This window comes from Cyrtonyx montezumae, unplaced genomic scaffold (genome assembly GCF_038088225.1).
Source record: "Cyrtonyx montezumae isolate F1298 unplaced genomic scaffold, pur_monq_1.0 scaffold_36, whole genome shotgun sequence".
Taxonomy (NCBI): domain Eukaryota; kingdom Metazoa; phylum Chordata; class Aves; order Galliformes; family Odontophoridae; genus Cyrtonyx; species Cyrtonyx montezumae.
Window position 1 is genome coordinate 11,312,865 of NW_027072041.1, and position 16,133 is coordinate 11,328,997.

The 16,133-nt window shown below is 39.4% G+C and overlaps 1 protein-coding gene across 4 annotated transcripts in view; it reads right to left on the reverse strand.

Moving 5' to 3' along the window:
* Nucleotides 1–1,568: 1,568 nt before the first annotated feature.
* The window catches only part of FBN2 (fibrillin 2), a 166,125-nt gene continuing 151,560 nt past the window's right edge, over nt 1,569–16,133 (reverse strand). Inside the window, exons 57-66 of one of the 4 annotated variants that reach the window (XM_065745584.1) lie at nt 15,599–15,805; nt 14,100–14,225; nt 13,392–13,514; nt 13,141–13,257; nt 12,354–12,482; nt 9,301–9,420; nt 7,374–7,605; nt 5,920–6,079; nt 4,775–4,786; nt 1,569–3,433 (exon numbers count right to left, since the gene is read on the reverse strand). In XM_065745584.1, coding sequence (XP_065601656.1) covers nt 3,059–3,433; nt 4,775–4,786; nt 5,920–6,079; nt 7,374–7,605; nt 9,301–9,420; nt 12,354–12,482; nt 13,141–13,257; nt 13,392–13,514; nt 14,100–14,225; nt 15,599–15,805 — 1,601 coding nt within the window. In that variant the 3' untranslated portion in view covers nt 1,569–3,058. Of the gene's footprint in view, nt 3,434–4,774; nt 4,787–4,999; nt 5,012–5,919; nt 6,080–7,373; nt 7,606–9,300; nt 9,421–12,353; nt 12,483–13,140; nt 13,258–13,391; nt 13,515–14,099; nt 14,226–15,598; nt 15,806–16,133 lie in introns of all 4 variants that reach the window. The other 3 variants (XM_065745583.1, XM_065745582.1, XM_065745581.1) reach the window with 3 other exon arrangements.

The following is a 16,133-nucleotide window of genomic DNA, read 5'->3' on the forward strand; positions in this document are numbered from 1 at the left end:
TAAAATATGTTTCACAGCCCATGCTCATTTAGGTGCCTGGCCACATGCATGACATGTGGGAAGAACTAGAAATCAAACCCAAGAAGTGAGAGTTTTTGCTGAGTTTTTTTTTGTTTTTTTTTTTTGCTGTGAATTGCTGGTTCCAGGTTCTGTGGGCTGAATGCAGAGGCAGTTCTTGTGCTGTTTGTCTGCAGAACACATCCATTACACCGAAGCTGAACCACTGGTTCCAAGTCAACCCAAGTAGGGAGCCTGCTTTGGCAGGGGAGTTGGACTCAATGACCTCTTGAGGTCCCTTCCAACCCCTATGATTCTATGATTCTAACAAAGCCCTGTAGAAAAATACTTCTTTTAGGATGCTAATTGAAAAACCTGGCCTATGAACAGCTACTACAGGTCTGCTCTTTCCAGGAAGGATCATGGCATGTGGACTGTTTGAATAGTCAGGGCATTGCACTGGGTGCCCTAAGTTATGACTATGAAGAAAGGACACAGAGCCCTCAGAAGTAATTACTGAATGCTTGAAGTCAGCAGTACCCCCCAGCAATGTAGTAGACTGGAGAACTAGGTGTAGTGTGGATACAAGCATCTGCTGTGACAGACTGGCTGGGGACGAAGTGGTTCTGTTTTGGACCTTTTTCTCAGAGCTGATTTTAAGTCTGAGATTTTATTTCAAGTGGATGTGAAGCTGAGGGGAAGAAGAAGACAGCTTTTCTATGGGTATTGCTGTCTGGTGCTTTTTAAAGTGGTAGAGGACAATACCACCTTTCCAGTAAATAGGTACAGTTTCTTTACAGTTTGTTAACTGAGAAATTAACATGAGTGTATCTGATGGAAATTTCTAGTCTAGAAGAAAAGGTCTGTAATGCTGATTTGTGCTTGGCTCCTTAAATCCGCTGCGCTCACAGTACTTGCAAAAACTCTCTGTATTCCAGTAAAATCCTACAAAACTTGTAGCCTCAGCAGAGATATTAGTGAGAGCGTTGCTACTATTTTCTCTCCTATGAGAGTTGGCAGCAGAGGATAATGCTCTACTGGGTTTAGTCTGACAGCTTTTCTTGCAGTAAGTGTTTCCTGGAAAGCTCCCATTTTGGACAAAGAGCAGCCAGCCCTCTTGGAAACTGGCCATCGGAGCTGTTAAGTCAGTGCTATACTGGATATATTCATCAGACTTCTAAAGAGCTTTTTATTTTAGTAGATAGCCTCCTCGATCCTGCTACACGATGACCTGTTTTTGAGGTAATCAACACAGAGCCCTAATTGCGTAGGGCTGATTTAGTTCTCTGCTGATAGAGGAACTAAGTCAGCAAATGCTGTGTAACCTTACTCCTAAGTGCTGTGTAACTTTATTTCTAAGTGAAAAAGCATTTGCACCACAACAACCATCTTTACTACCTCTGGAATCCTTCAAGTTTGCAATTAGATGCTTCTTTACTGCAAATAACATTAGCTTTTAAAAAGCCCCAAACTACCCGAAAATAAGCTTTATTGCAAGAAAAGTGTTATCATACAAACCTACAAACAGAACTTTCTTTTTCTTACAAACATTTTAATAAAAATGTACAATGTTTGTTTTTTTTTTCTTTCTTTCTTTCTCAAAAATCCCCATAAAGAACAAAAGAAAAGAAAAACCACTGAGTATAACTTGATAGTAATCTTTGGTCAGCACCGATATGTGACTGAAACAATCCTGGAGTCAGCTTTGGCTTTTTTCACATATGAGATTCCGTTACACAACTGGTTACAGGCACCAGCTGTCAGAAAAAGCACCATTGAGACATACACATAACACATAACGGTACAACATCTTTTAAAAAACATTACTAAAGTAAACTAAATGTCAACTCATTGTACACACATCGTCCTTACAAAATAAGCTACGATAAAATGAGGCGTACGGTGTATAACTACAGTATTAATGAAACTTCTAACAAATGGATTTCAAATACACATTTTCCTTGTCTGCACTGCATAAATAGTTTGCACATATGGCAGTCCTGATACAGCTCTTTTTTTTTTTCTTTGTAAATGCACCATTAACTCAAGCCAGCACCAAACAGTATGAAACATCATGTGTCCCTTTCAGAGTGACGTTTTCTTCAGCTGCCTACAGTAACGCAAGCACGTGGAGCACCTTTTCTGAGAATGAGGTGTGTTAGCATGTGTGGTTCCTTGAGGTTATTGGAAGGAAGTACAGTACGGTTTGGTTCTGCATTCTAATGGTACTAAAAGCAGTCAAGGTATTTTGCTACAGTGGTTGTGCCTCTTACTTTATCGGATGTGGCTGATTCAGAGATACAGTCCTACTGACCTGCTGTGAAATACGATCTTTGCTGCAACTAGTATTGCAATTCTTGTCCTTCAAGACTTTTTTCCTTTGAACACTCAAAGTTTTTCATGAGCACTTTAGAATAGCCAGAAGATGTATCACAGTGCTCACTCAGCTCTGATAAATCTTACAATTACTTATATACTATTTGAATGACTGGCACAAATACAGAAGGAAACATCTTCCAAATCTCTCTCTCTCTCTCTCTCTCTCTCTTTTTTTTTTTTTTAAAAGAAAGTACCACTAAAATGTTATAGCTCAAATTTATAAATCTAAAGAAAAACAAGCAAGTTTCCCTTTTTGTTTACATAATTTGTTATTCTCTCCATATATTACTGCATTAAAAATAAATAAACATCTATATTTTTTTAATTAGGAACTATAGCAAAATACCCAACGTGTTACAGACTGCTAACAGGAAAAAAATAGCTCACTTTTTTTTTTTTTTTTTGTGCCATTTAGTGCCATATGATGATTCCTCAAACTTTAGCTTTTTAATATACTTTTAAATTGAGGTTATATAAAAGATACAGTAATCATGATTGCCACAAGTTACCCCTCTTGCAAGGGTGGTTCTGCAGTCTCTGTAGAATAGAGAGAAGTCTTCCCTTCTCCCTTCATCCCCTAAAAGTCAGTGACTGTTCCAAAGCCTTAGAAAAGCAGATACGTTCAGGTGCGTAAATAGATGAAGAGAAGCGACTGAAGAACTGGACTCAGTCTGGAAGATGGCTAGTAGAGTTCTAGCCACAGCCTCATTCTCAGAGCTTCCCCGAGCTCTCCAAGGAGGTAGTTGTCCTCACTGCTGTCTTCCAGTTTCTTTAGCTCCTTCTTCTTATATAGAGGAATGCTAGTGATTTCCAGTGTGTATGTTCCAGGCACTGACTTTTTCTTAGCTGTGTGCAAATAACTGAGTCCATCCCTCTGATGGATTTGAAAAACACCATCATCATTGCCATGTGAGATAACGTAGCGCACGTGGTTGGTAAGAGGCTCAATGGCTGGCATGAGTTCTAGGATGCGCTCCTTGTTGTCCAGCCTTGAAATGTTGACTCTCATCTCCAAAGGACTGTCCACGTCCAGGCTTTCCAAGCTAACCTGCTCAATCTGAAGCAGAGGAAGGGAAATTTAGAGCAGGAAAGAAACAGAAACATTTGAAAGAAACATTTGCTCTAAGAGAAGAAGAATCATTGCTTAGCAACGGTTTCTGCATTTCTCAAACTCTAGCAGTAAAAGAAGCCGTTGAAAATCCTTTCCTGCTGGGAGAACTGCTTGATTTCATATAACACACCCTGTAAATCTTAAAGGCTTCTCTCACAGGCTTAACAGGATAATTAAAGTTATAGCATCAAGTCTATAGAGGGGGCTCAGATTTCAGACTGCTTTCAGAATCTGTTTAACTTCATGCGTGCAAAAAGTCCATGTAAAGAATAGACATATGTTTAGCATTGAAGTTAAGACTGAAAGAGAGGCAAGGTCTTGTTCTTATGATTAGCTTCAGTGTGGAGCATTACAGAAACAGAACAGACACAACACAACATTGTATAGGAACTTCCTGAAACTTGTGACAGAACTATTTTAATCAATCCTGGCTTCTACAAGCTCAGCGCTGGGTGACGAGGTATAATGATTCAAAAATAAACCAAACCCAAGAGAGAACTGCTGTACTGATTGCTTTCTACAGAAGCTGCTATGTAATGCTGCCTGGTTTTCATTGCCCTTTCACCACTGAGAGGAGTGCAGGAAAACCACCCGACATTGCTTTTCCTCCATTGTTTTTTCAAACAGATGACAGAATCATTTAAATTGCAAGGGATCCTTGAAGGTCACCTAGTCTAGCTCCCCTGCAATGAACAGGGACATCTCTAGCTACATCAGCTGTGTTTTTTTTCTTTAAACAATGCTTAAGTATATCTCTGCTGCCATGTAAATGTGTTACAGAAGTATGAGTAGTGAACAATTTGGGACTGGGAGGTTGAGAATAAGTGCAAAAGCCATCTATAAAAGAATAGCTTTTAAAAGAGCTTCTCCAAAAATAGGCCTTCAGTATTCTTTGGGAAACTTGATAGTAAGTGAATATCCAGCCTAGCTGTCAAGATTACTTTTCCACTTTTAAAGATGAGAAAGGATTCTTCCTTCTCTCTGAGGGAATTCCAATCATATCTGCATACATATGCGAGCTATTCTGTAATGTAATTAAAAACACACAGCAAAAACAAGTAAAACTGTGAGTAGGAACAAGTACAGAGTTGTATCAAATACCACACTCCATGCACATAATAATGGTGTGAATATGAAATATTTTTATCCCATCATTTCCTGATGTGAAATCTTATTTCACTGCTCAGGTGGTAAGAAATCTTAGTGCTATCCAACAGTAATAAGTAGATATAATAATTCAGAACTAGATATTAATTAACTATGCAAAAGAAAAAGCTTTCTCAAAACCACCAGGTGTTTCTGTGGTGAGATGAACACAGAATTCAGAATGGAATCTAGGAGTGGGGATGGGGATATTTGTGTGGAGTTTGGGTTTGCGTGCGGAAATCAATCATCTAAAGTGTCAACACAGTAATTCTTAGGGAAGAAATTATATGATTGATGTCTGTTTTAGAAACTCTGCCAACATCACAACTTCCTTTGATGCCAGCGGTCATGCACAACAGTGTGTACTGCAGATGGTAGCTTCTGGATTATTCTAAGATCTTACTCTTTTAAAAAGGAGGCTTGCTGACTCATCCTTTCAATGTGACTTGTGCGTTCAGCACATCTTACCTACTTTAGTCAGGTGTTTGCATTTTGCCTGTTTGAATTACACAGCTCTTGAACTCCTGAAGAGAAATCTCTCCCTCACTGAGTCCCACTACTTAACTGCATATTCCAAGACAGGAGCCAACAACATACGAGACAACATCCCATCTTACAGAAGAGCACGTTTAACTTGAAACAAACACAAACATATCTAACAGGCATAAATATTATGGCTCGCCTTTTATGAGTATTCCATAACTTATTTTTATAAATAAGTCCATGAAAAATAAGAACAACAATTTAAATCGGAACTGTAATTTTCTAGCACCCTCAGCAATTTGACAAACATAGGAATTAAGCAAGGTCCTCATCAGCTTAGGCCACAGACTCTAGTTCCCCCACAGCTACAGGCAGCCAGGAAAACTTACTTAGACTCCAGCAATCTGCAAAAAGATACATTTAGCTGTCCAAGACTGCAGGATGCTGTCCAAACAACTCTTGACAGCAGAACAGTCTGCAGAAATGACAACTGTCCCAGCAATCCCTAATTACAGGAAAACTGAATTTGAGATACTTTGAGGAACTAGACCACATCTCAGACTGGAAAAGCTTTAAAAATTTGAGCTGCTGATAACCACTGAAGTCTTTCTGACTGCTAGAACATTCATGCCAATAGGACAAAAGCGTAAAAATTATGAAGCAAACAGGGAAAAACAGATTATTTTCCACTGAATATGGCCTGTAATAAAACTCCCTCCACTTACTGACAGTGTTTAGTGTTGAATCTCTGAAAATACCTCAAATTAAAACTGTTAATAGTACTTAGTTTTCCTGATACATACAGTGTCATTAAGACTTCTCTTCTTCCTGTTGTCTTTTTTCAGATAGCCATTGATTTTGCACTCGTAACAGGTTTCAGGGGATAAAGCATTTTCTTCATCAGCATCTCCATCCACAGGCAGGTACTGGCCTTTGTTAAATCCCATCCCTGAGACACAGTGGCTGTTGATAAAAGCAGTTGTTTTAGCTCTTACAGTTTTATGAACTGTCCAATTAAATAGAAAGTGAGTGCATAAAATCTGTACTATGGTTTTTGTATCCTGTTCCTTTTTCTTTCTTCACCAAGGTGTCTGTCAATTAATTTTCTTTGCACTAGTGAATTACATACATTAACATACTGAATGAAATGGAACTGCTGGCTGAAGGTAAGTTTTTCTAACTTTCATTTACAGACATAATGAGGAAACAAAGCAAAACCAATATTCCCTGAGTTTGGAAATAGAGATTTTAGTGTTTGTCATGTATCAGGATGATACTCATTTGTGTTTAACATTCTGAGTTTATCAGTGTGTCTTAAACCTCTTGTGTTGGGGGCTCCAGAACTGGACAGAGCAATTCAGGTGGGGTCTCACAAGAGCAGAATAGAGGGGCAGGATCACCTCCCTCAACCAGCTAGTCATACCTCTCTTGATACAACCCAGGATACAGTTTGCCTTCTGGGCTGCAAGCACACACTGCTGACTTATGCTGAGTCTTTCATCACCAAATCCCTCTCCTCAGGGCCGTTCTCAAGCCATTCTCAGCCCAGCCTCGATTTGTTCTTGGGACTGCCCTGACCCAGGTGCAACAACTTGCACTTGGCCTTGTTGAACATGAGGTTGGCATGCACCAACCTCTCAGGATGTTGTGAGGGACAGTCGCGTTGCACAAGCCCAGCTAATTGATGTCAGTTGCTCTTCATTTTTCTAATGATACTGTAACTCCATCATAAAAGGTCACCAAGTTTGTCAGGCATGACTTGCCCTCGGTGAAGCCATGTTGGTTACCACCAATCACCTCATCTTTATTTTCCATGTGCCTTAGTAGAGCCTTCAGGAGGATCTGCTTCATGATCTTGCCAGGCAAAGAGGTGAGGCTGACTGGTCTGTAGTTCCCTGCATCTTCTTTCTTTCCCTTCCTCTTTTCCAGTTAGTGAACACTTCATAGGACTGTCATGACCTTTCAAATATGCTGGATATTTCTTGTTATGATACCAGTGGAGAAATCAGAACTAACTGCATAATGTTGGTTATGTGTTAAATTTAAAATGGGTGTCATGCTGCAGATGCAGACTTCTTCTTTGTTTTAGTACTTGGTTTATATACTGCTTGTGTATATTGTTCACAAAAAATTAAGGAAAAAACATTATTCAGTAGCTTGTCCTTCACTAGCTCTTCAGACTGAGTGTCCTGCCATCATGCCTTTCTGTCCCCTTTTGAATGACCCTCTGATGAAGCACTGTGTGTAATATACTTACCCTTGTCCAATTCTGTAATAGCCTGGTGGACAGCCACAAAGATAACCACCTTCAGTGTTGGAACAACCATAATTGCAGGGGTTCTTGGCAGAAGAACATTCATTCACATCATGGCATGCACTGGAAAACTGGTCATAAGAAAATCCAGAAGGGCAGGCACACTTGTAACTTCCAAGTGTGTTGTAGCAAGAAGCAGAGCCACATGTGTTAGGATTGGAACACTCGTTTTCATCTAGAAAGCAAATAAAAATGTATTGGTACCTTCTAATCTGGACAGACATCAGACAGGCACATGTAGCAAACAAATCAGAACATATGCAAGTCCTTCAACTCTGCTACGTCCATGACCTTAGTACAGAGACATGGTCAACGAATTAAAAATACACTGGCTGAAGTCCCAAACTTAAAAAGCTGGTAAAGGTGTTTTGGGATAATGTTACTTCTAGGCTTCTCCTCAAAGCTCTGCATTCTTCCAAGGCATGTCTCCAGTTTTGTTTAGAGGTCCATGCCAATACTCTTTATCCTGGCAGGGTATATTCCTACTACATGAGATTCACAGAAGAGAAAAGAGTTGGAACTTCAGTCATACTTGGACCATAATAGTGTTCATAGTTAGCTAGAGATAGGGTGGAGGTACTACATATTTGTAGTAGAAAACTTCAGGTACTGTTAGGGGAAAGACAATCTGAACAGCCACCTACAATCAAAGAAAAAACAAGAACTGTCATCAGTAAGATACAGAGATGGCTCCTCCACCCAGTCTGACTGATTTGGCTGCAGATTATCTTGTGAAAAATGAGTGAGGAAAGTAGTTTATTGTATGAAAGATGATGTATATGATAATTGGTAGGTATTCTGCTTATTTCATTTATCTTAGCAAGGTACTGATTCCCCGTAGGTGATATCTCCAGCGTAGCTGATGCGTGCTCTACCATTTTGCCTGCAGTTACTGTAAGTCATGTTCTTTTGAGGACTGTCCATCTTTATTCCACTTTCAGTGACTACAGATGGTTTGGGAGATTTTTGGGAATTGTTACCTGTGCGTTCCTGCTTTTTGTGTTGAGCAGCACTATTAAGGAGTGATGGTGTCAGCTGCATCTTAAGAAAAACTGTGTGGCATGTTATTTAGTCTAAAGCATATGTAAAAAATGATTTTGATGTGCAACAGGACAGTAAGATCAACCTACAGGAGATCTACATCACTGCTCACAGCTATCCTTTGATTATTGAATTATACAGGACAGGGTAGTTTGGCTGTGCTGTTTTTCATTTATATGTGTTTTTATTTCTTACATTCTGTATGATGTGAGAATTGACTTACTTAATGAAACACAGAGAAGAAACAATGGACTGAATGACCCACAGGAAGAAAAAACTGTTAAGCTAATTAATTTGTCCTTATCACCTGCCTAATGAACTAATGCAAGTCCTCACACTGTATTTCAAAAGTAGAAAACCCTTTATTATTATTCTGGTATTTTTTCTGTGTTTTTGCTATAGACACTGTCCTACATTATTTCCAAAAAATTAATGGTGACACAGGATTCTTATTCATGAAAAACTGATTTTTTTTTTTCTTCAACAGAGCTGTTTGCTTTAAGCCTGAATTGAATTCAGGGAACACCTTTCCACCTGTCCAAGATGAGGATTTTCCTGAGAAGGGAGTCAAATTAGGAGAGACACCTTGTCACACAGAGTTTTAACAAGATATGTTATGAATGTGGATATGTTTTCTATTTGTCTTCAGAACTACACTGGGAGTATGAAGTTGATGAAGGGAAGGATAGAGGGATTAAAAAAACTGTGTGCTTGCATATCCTTTGCAGACATACACAGTGCTGTTCCTTCTCCTCACCGGATGGTTCTTACTGAAATCACAATGACAGTTTTGCTATTCAAATGTATTCTGTGCATTTTGTTTCCTTACCAACACACTGATTCCACTGGTAATGCTGAATATACCCTTGTGGGCATCCACATCTGTATCCACCAAGGATGTTTTGACAGCCATGCTGGCATCTATGATTGCCATCACATTCGTCCACATCTTTGCATTTGAGAGAGAAGTAGAACATGAAATAATTACTTCAATAAACATGTTGTGAAATATGTTACTCTCACTTCGATCATCAGCCAAACTCCAGTATTAATGACAGAGGAATACTATTCTAAGCTGTTGAGGATGTCTGTTTGGAAAGCTCAACTTCCTGTCTATCAATAATCAAACAGAAGTTTCTGAACCTTTACATGACTCAGATTTGGAGAAGAAAGACTATTCCTTGTAACTACTCATAATGTTGTTTTGATGTTATGTTTAGAACAGAACTGGAACTGGACTTCAGTTTTCAAACCAACTCTGCAGAACTAAGCCTTCAGTTTCCTAGAACACTCTGAAGTGTTTGAGTGTGAGTTCATAAGTTCATAAGTTCATAAGGTTGGAAAGGACCTATAAGATCATCTAGTCCAACCATCCTCCTATCACTATCTCTACCCAACTACTAAATTAAGTCCTTTAGCACCTCATCTAAACGCTTCTTGAACAGCGCTAGGGATGGTGCCTCAACCACCTCCCTAGGCAGGCCATTCCAGTGCCTGACCACTCTTTCAGAAAAGAAATGCTTCCTGAGGTCTAATCTAAATCTTCCCTGGCGCAACTTGTGGCCATTCCCTCTCGTCCTGTCATTACTTATCAGGGAGAAGAGGCCTACCCCCTCCTCACCACAACCCCCCTTCAGGAAGTGGTAGAGTGCAATAAGGTCTCCTCTGAGCCTCCTCTTCTCCAGACTAAACAATCCCAGCTCCCTCAGCCGCTCCTCATAAGACTTGTGCTCCAGGCCCCTCACCAGTTTTGTTGCCCTTCTCTGAACACGCTCCAGGGCCTCAATGTCCTTCTTGTAGTGAGGGGCCCAAAACTGAACACAGTACTCGAGGTGCGGCCGTACCAGAGCTGAGTACAGGGGGATGATCACCTCCCTGCTCCTGCTGGATACACTATTTCTAATACAGGCCAGGATGCTGTTGGCCTTCTTAGCCACCTGGGCACACTGCCGGCTCATGTTGAGCCGAGCATCAACCAACACCCCCAGGTCCTTTTCCTCTCTACATTCTTCAAGCCATTCTGCCCCAAGCCTATAGCATTGCATGGGGTTATTGTGGCCAAAGTGCAGGACCCGGCACTTGGTCTTATTGAACCTCATCCCATTTTGCTCAGCCCAGCTGTTCAGCCTATCCAAATCCCTCTGAAGGGCCTCCCTACCCTCAGGCAGTTCGACACATCCTCCCAGCTTTGTGTCATCTGCAAACTTACTGAGGGTACACTCAATTCCCTCGTCTAGGTCATCAATAAAGATATTAAACAAGATGGGCCCCAAAACTGACCCTTGGGGGACACCACTCGTTACAGGACGCCAGCTGGACTTAACTCCATTAACCACTACCCTCTGGGCACGGCCCTCCAGCCAGTTCTCCACCCAGAGAAGAGTGAACCTGTCCACACCACGGGCTGCCAGTTTCCTTAGGAGAATACTGTGGGAGACCGTGTCAAAGGCCTTGCTGAAGTCCAGGTAGACTACATCAACAGCCTTTCCCTCATCTACCTGTCTGGTCACCCAGTCATAGAAGGAGATGAGGTTGGACAAGCACGACCTGCCCCTGGTGAACCCGTGCTGGCTGGGTCTGATCCCTTTATTGCCATGCACGTGTCGTGTGATCTCCCTCAATAACATCTGTTCCATAACTTTCCCTGATACTGAGGTCAGGCTGACAGGCCTGTAGTTCCCCGGGTCTTCCTTACGGCAATGTGAGGAACACATTTGGCTGTAGTACACTTGTTCACCTTAGCAATTGAGAAGAAAAGCCAGCCATAAAATCTGTAATCAATATGTAAACAAAGGAGAAAGCCACAAATTAAACCAAAATGTAAAAACACAACAATATGAAACAGTGTCTGCCATTAGAAATAACTACATACCAAGCCATTGTAAGTAGACAAGTGTGTCAGGTACAGCTCGCAATGCCAGTAAAAAATAAAATAATGTAATTAACAATACCACAAATACTAAGTTACACTCCAGATGTCCACAGTCGTCCACAAATTCCATGGAACTGCCATGTCCCTAAGCCTCAAGTCCAGAAAACAACACTGCCAGGCTGCTCTCTTGTCACTAAACACACATAGAGCAGTTCTGGTGGTTTAGTTAGTTACGTATCTTGTGAATGCCTTGGTACATGTAATTTAGTGCTTTGTTTTACAGCTACTGGGTAAAATATGCAAGAAGGATGAATGTACTTAAAGAGAACAAAGTAAACTGACAGAAGACCATGCTTCTTACAACTCCTGCATAAGCTGCACTTTTACTCCAAAGATATGCTCCAAATATCAATTCCTATTTTAAACGCTTTCATCAAAGTAACTGACATTTTGATATGTCATAAATCTGTGCACCTCTTCCTTCTTTGTTCAGTATCTGAGACCCACTAAAGGCATTGGAACTCCAGAATCCAGATTTGTTGACTGGAGCTCCTTTTTGGGCCAAGAAAGAAAGATAAAAATATGAAAGACATGAAAGTAGGAATTTTAGAATCTGATATTAGATACCTTCAGGAAGATGATTATAAGTAGAAAAAGAAAAAAAAAGGTAGATTCCTGTCAGAGTACATGAAAGGAAAAAAATATATATACATATATATATATATTTATGAATAAGCCTTATATGAAGGCGAAATGACACTCTGAAAATAGTTGACTGCTCAACCAAATAGCCCTTTTTAATTCTAGCTTGTTTGAAAGAGTCAGGCAGTACGTTCGCCCATACATTTCCATTTTAAATACCTCAAATATGTTCCCATTTACTGTTGGTACATACTTTTACTGTCTGCTGCTCTGTTTTATGAATGTGATTTATCTTTGACATCATAGGACCAGCTGTACACAGAGGTATGTATTTGCACTATGAAAATAAATTGACCTTCACTAGTTACCTTCACAGTTTAATCCAGTAGAATCCAGAGAAAATCCCCTTTGGCATTCACAGGTAAAACTTCCAGGAGTGTTTTGGCAAATTCCTTTTGATCCACAGAGTGATGGCTGAGATCCACATTCATTGTTATCTTAAAAATAAACAGCGTAGAGAAAAAGATAGTATCCTTTGGGATAAGATGTTATGCATGTTCATAAAACACTTTTTTTGAGGATGAAAACCACAGAGATGCAAACACTGATCTTAAAAATGTTCCTTTTCATATTCAAATTTCAGATGATCTGATAACTCATACAGAACTATAAGTACTTAATAAATTGGAAGCACAGGTTATGATTCATTTATGAGTCTGGAAGTCCGAGGTATGTAATTGCTGACAGAGGAAAAATGCTGCACCTCTGTATTAGCTTAACTAAAATAGTTCCAGTTAGCAAGATTCATATGCTTGAGATCTAAAGACATCTGTATCTATTAAAGAAGAAAAGGCAGTTTTTTGTTTTTTTTTAACTACATTTTACATCAGATTTTAATACTTTACTCCTTTGTGTCCATGTGGTTATACTTAGAATATAATAACATGTATTAAATAGATATAACTGTTTACTAAGCTAGAAAATACAGTTGGTGGATACCCTTTCATTTTACTTTAGCTGTAACTGTTGCTTTTCAAGACCTGCTTTCTGGACTGCTGATATTATTGTTCCAAATTAACATTGTTTATATGTTGAAAAAACAATGATAAAAATTGAGGAAGTTCCTTTTATAGAAAAAACTTATTTTTTTCTTACCAATACAAGCTGTGTGATGTTGAGTAAAACCAGGTGGACATTTGCATGTAAAGCCTCCAAGGGTGTTGACACAGAGAAACTGACAATTGTGTTGCTTCGTTTGACATTCATCAAGATCTGGAAGTAAGATTTTAAAAATCATTTTAAAAATAATTAAATATTATTATCTCACTTTTAAAAATAATTACACTTCAAAATTATTTCAATCAAAGTGCAATAAAATTATAATTACCGTGTTTAATTTCACTTACCTTTACACGTCTTTCCATCTTCTTGAAGGATGTAGCCTCGAGGACATGAGCATTGATAGCTCCCTTCTGAATTCTTGCAGATAAAATTGCATGGTTTAGGAGACTGGGAGCACTCATCCAGATCTAAAGAGAGGAATTATTAAATATGTCTTGTACTGGTTTGTTTGAAAGATGTTTCCTAAGCAGCACTTTATTTAAGAGAAAACTGTAGAAAAAGCAACTGATTTACATTTTTTCAGAATTTTCATTTCTTTCCCTATTGTCACCATTTATTCTTTATGGAGTTGCCATACAGTTGCAGAGTTAAACATCAGAGTGACAGTGACATTAATATTTTCATTTACAGACAAAGGATTCCTTCTCAGGCATACTATGATATACGTAGATGAATTAATCAACAGAAAAACGAAGCAGTTAGTTCCGAAGCAGTTAGTTCCTTTGTCAGTCAGAACGGTTAGACAGCTGGAACATATTTCAGTGCTCATTCTACTGCAGGAATACTGCCAATTATAGCTTGTTCCCCCATTTTGCAAAATGAAATATAAAACCAGAAAGACATATTAGGAAGACAAATAAAGAAAAGAGGGAAGAAATAAAGAGATAAAAACCACTTTGACACACAGAGGCTTACAAAGGGTGACAGAGAGTTGGACTGTGTAATTATGGACCAATTAAAAAAAATAAAAAATAGAAGAGGCTGAAGCTTACCCACACAGGATGTGCTGCTTATGTCAGTTGTATATCCAACCTTGCAAAAGCAGCGGAATGAGCCCATAGTGTTGATACATTGTCCATTTCTACAAAGGTTTGGCATGACCTTACATTCATCAATATCTGGGAAGAAAATATCACACATGGAAAAAAATATTATAAAATACTCATTAAAAAATAAGTATTAGCTTTGAATTTGACATCTATCATTCACTCTTCCTTCTGAATAAAAAAATACAAAGTAAAAAAAGAGCAGGTTCTACCAATGGTCTTCTCAGCATTGGTTAGGCTGTGCCTGGGTACTGTGCTCAGTGATGGCCTCCCATTCCCAAACAGTATAGACATGGATAGACTGGAAATGTTCACAGGAGGTCCACCAAGATGATGAAGTGACTAGCATTTAGTGAGAAAAAAGAAAAAAAGCCTTGAAGCCTACAAAGAAAGCCTTGGAGAGCTGGGATGTCCAGGTCAGACAGGAAGCGTCTCAGGGGAGATTTGATAAATATAACCTGAAAGGAGGCTGCAAGCAGGATGATGATTGGTGGCTCCCAGTACTAAGAGGCAGTGGGCACAAACCAGAGCACAGAAATTTCCCTCTGAATACCAGGAAGCACTTATGTGCTATGCTAGTGATGAAACACTGTCACAGATTGCCCAGAGAGGCTTTTGAAATGCCTACCTGGAGATCTTCCAAAGCCACCTGGATGTGGTCCTGGGCACCTTGCTCCAGGTGTCTCTGATGGAACACAGGTTGGGGGTGATGGACCCAGAGGTCCTTTCCAAACCTAACCACTCTGTGATCCTGCATAATGCCATGGAAATATTACTGGGAAGGGGCAAGAAATACCCTCTTTTTTCAACTTTTCCACAGTTCCTCATCATCATGCTTCTGACAGTAACTTTACCCTTTGTCTTTCAAAACGGGCCTGAACACATGGAGAAATATTCCTGAAATTTTCACTATCATTTTCTACATCAAAATTTCTTGTTATTTCACTGGGTAATCTGGTTTCTGTTTTGTTCCATCAGAAAAAAAAAAAAAAAAACAACAACAACAAAAAAAAACAATGTGTAGAAGTGAATTTTGTTGTGACTGGTAAGATATCTTTTTTCACCACTTTTTCATCTTAAAAATTTATGTTAGTTTCTCCTGTGTAAATAGAAACTAGAAAGCATTCAATGAAACAGTTGTTCGAGTAACTGCTGTTGCCTTCTGCCTTATATGTAGCATTCAAAAGCTTCGGGACCATTTCTTGCTTTTAGTTAGCAGTTGATCCTTCTTTAGATCTCAACCCTGAAAATTATGCACAGCTGTAAGTATTTCTAGTGCAGCTACCGTTTAAAGATGTTTTTAATTTCTGGTCATGCAGCAGCATTTGAAAAATAAAATTTCAGAGGAAATTCTTCGAAGGAGCTTCAAAGAGAATACTGCATTTTCTTAAGTATGCGAGTGAATTCCTTTACCATTTTCTACCTCCTTTCATCTCTGCAAATACCTCTTCCATCTGTGGTATATCCTGGCCCATGTGGACAGAGTTTCTTGTATTGAGTGGTTCCAGGAAGCGGGCAGAGCTCACACTGGTTACCCCAGCCTCGGCCACCATCACAGCAGCACTCAGATTTAGTGACAAGATTCCGGCTGCTTGAGGCCATCTGACACATTGTCTGTAGAACTTCAGCAAAGCAAAAGCCTTGACGGTTATCTGTAAGGAAAAGGAAAGGATATCAAGAAAGAGTAGGAGCTAAACATCTGCACCATTAAGGATATGATGTATTACTCTGGCTTTGTCAACTCATGCCAGCAGTAAATTATTAGCAACAACTCTATGAAGTCTGTTTTGACCTAGCCTTTCAAAAACTTGTCACGTCTTCTGAACATCTGTTGTGATTCCAAGTTTATTCCAGGCATTCCTTAAGTTCAGTACATGTATCACTTGGTATGAGCTGTACTTCTAGGAAGGATACGGCCTGAGGCATATCTGGCAAGCTTGCTTGATAATAAAACAATTTGGAAGCCAAACTGAGTACCTA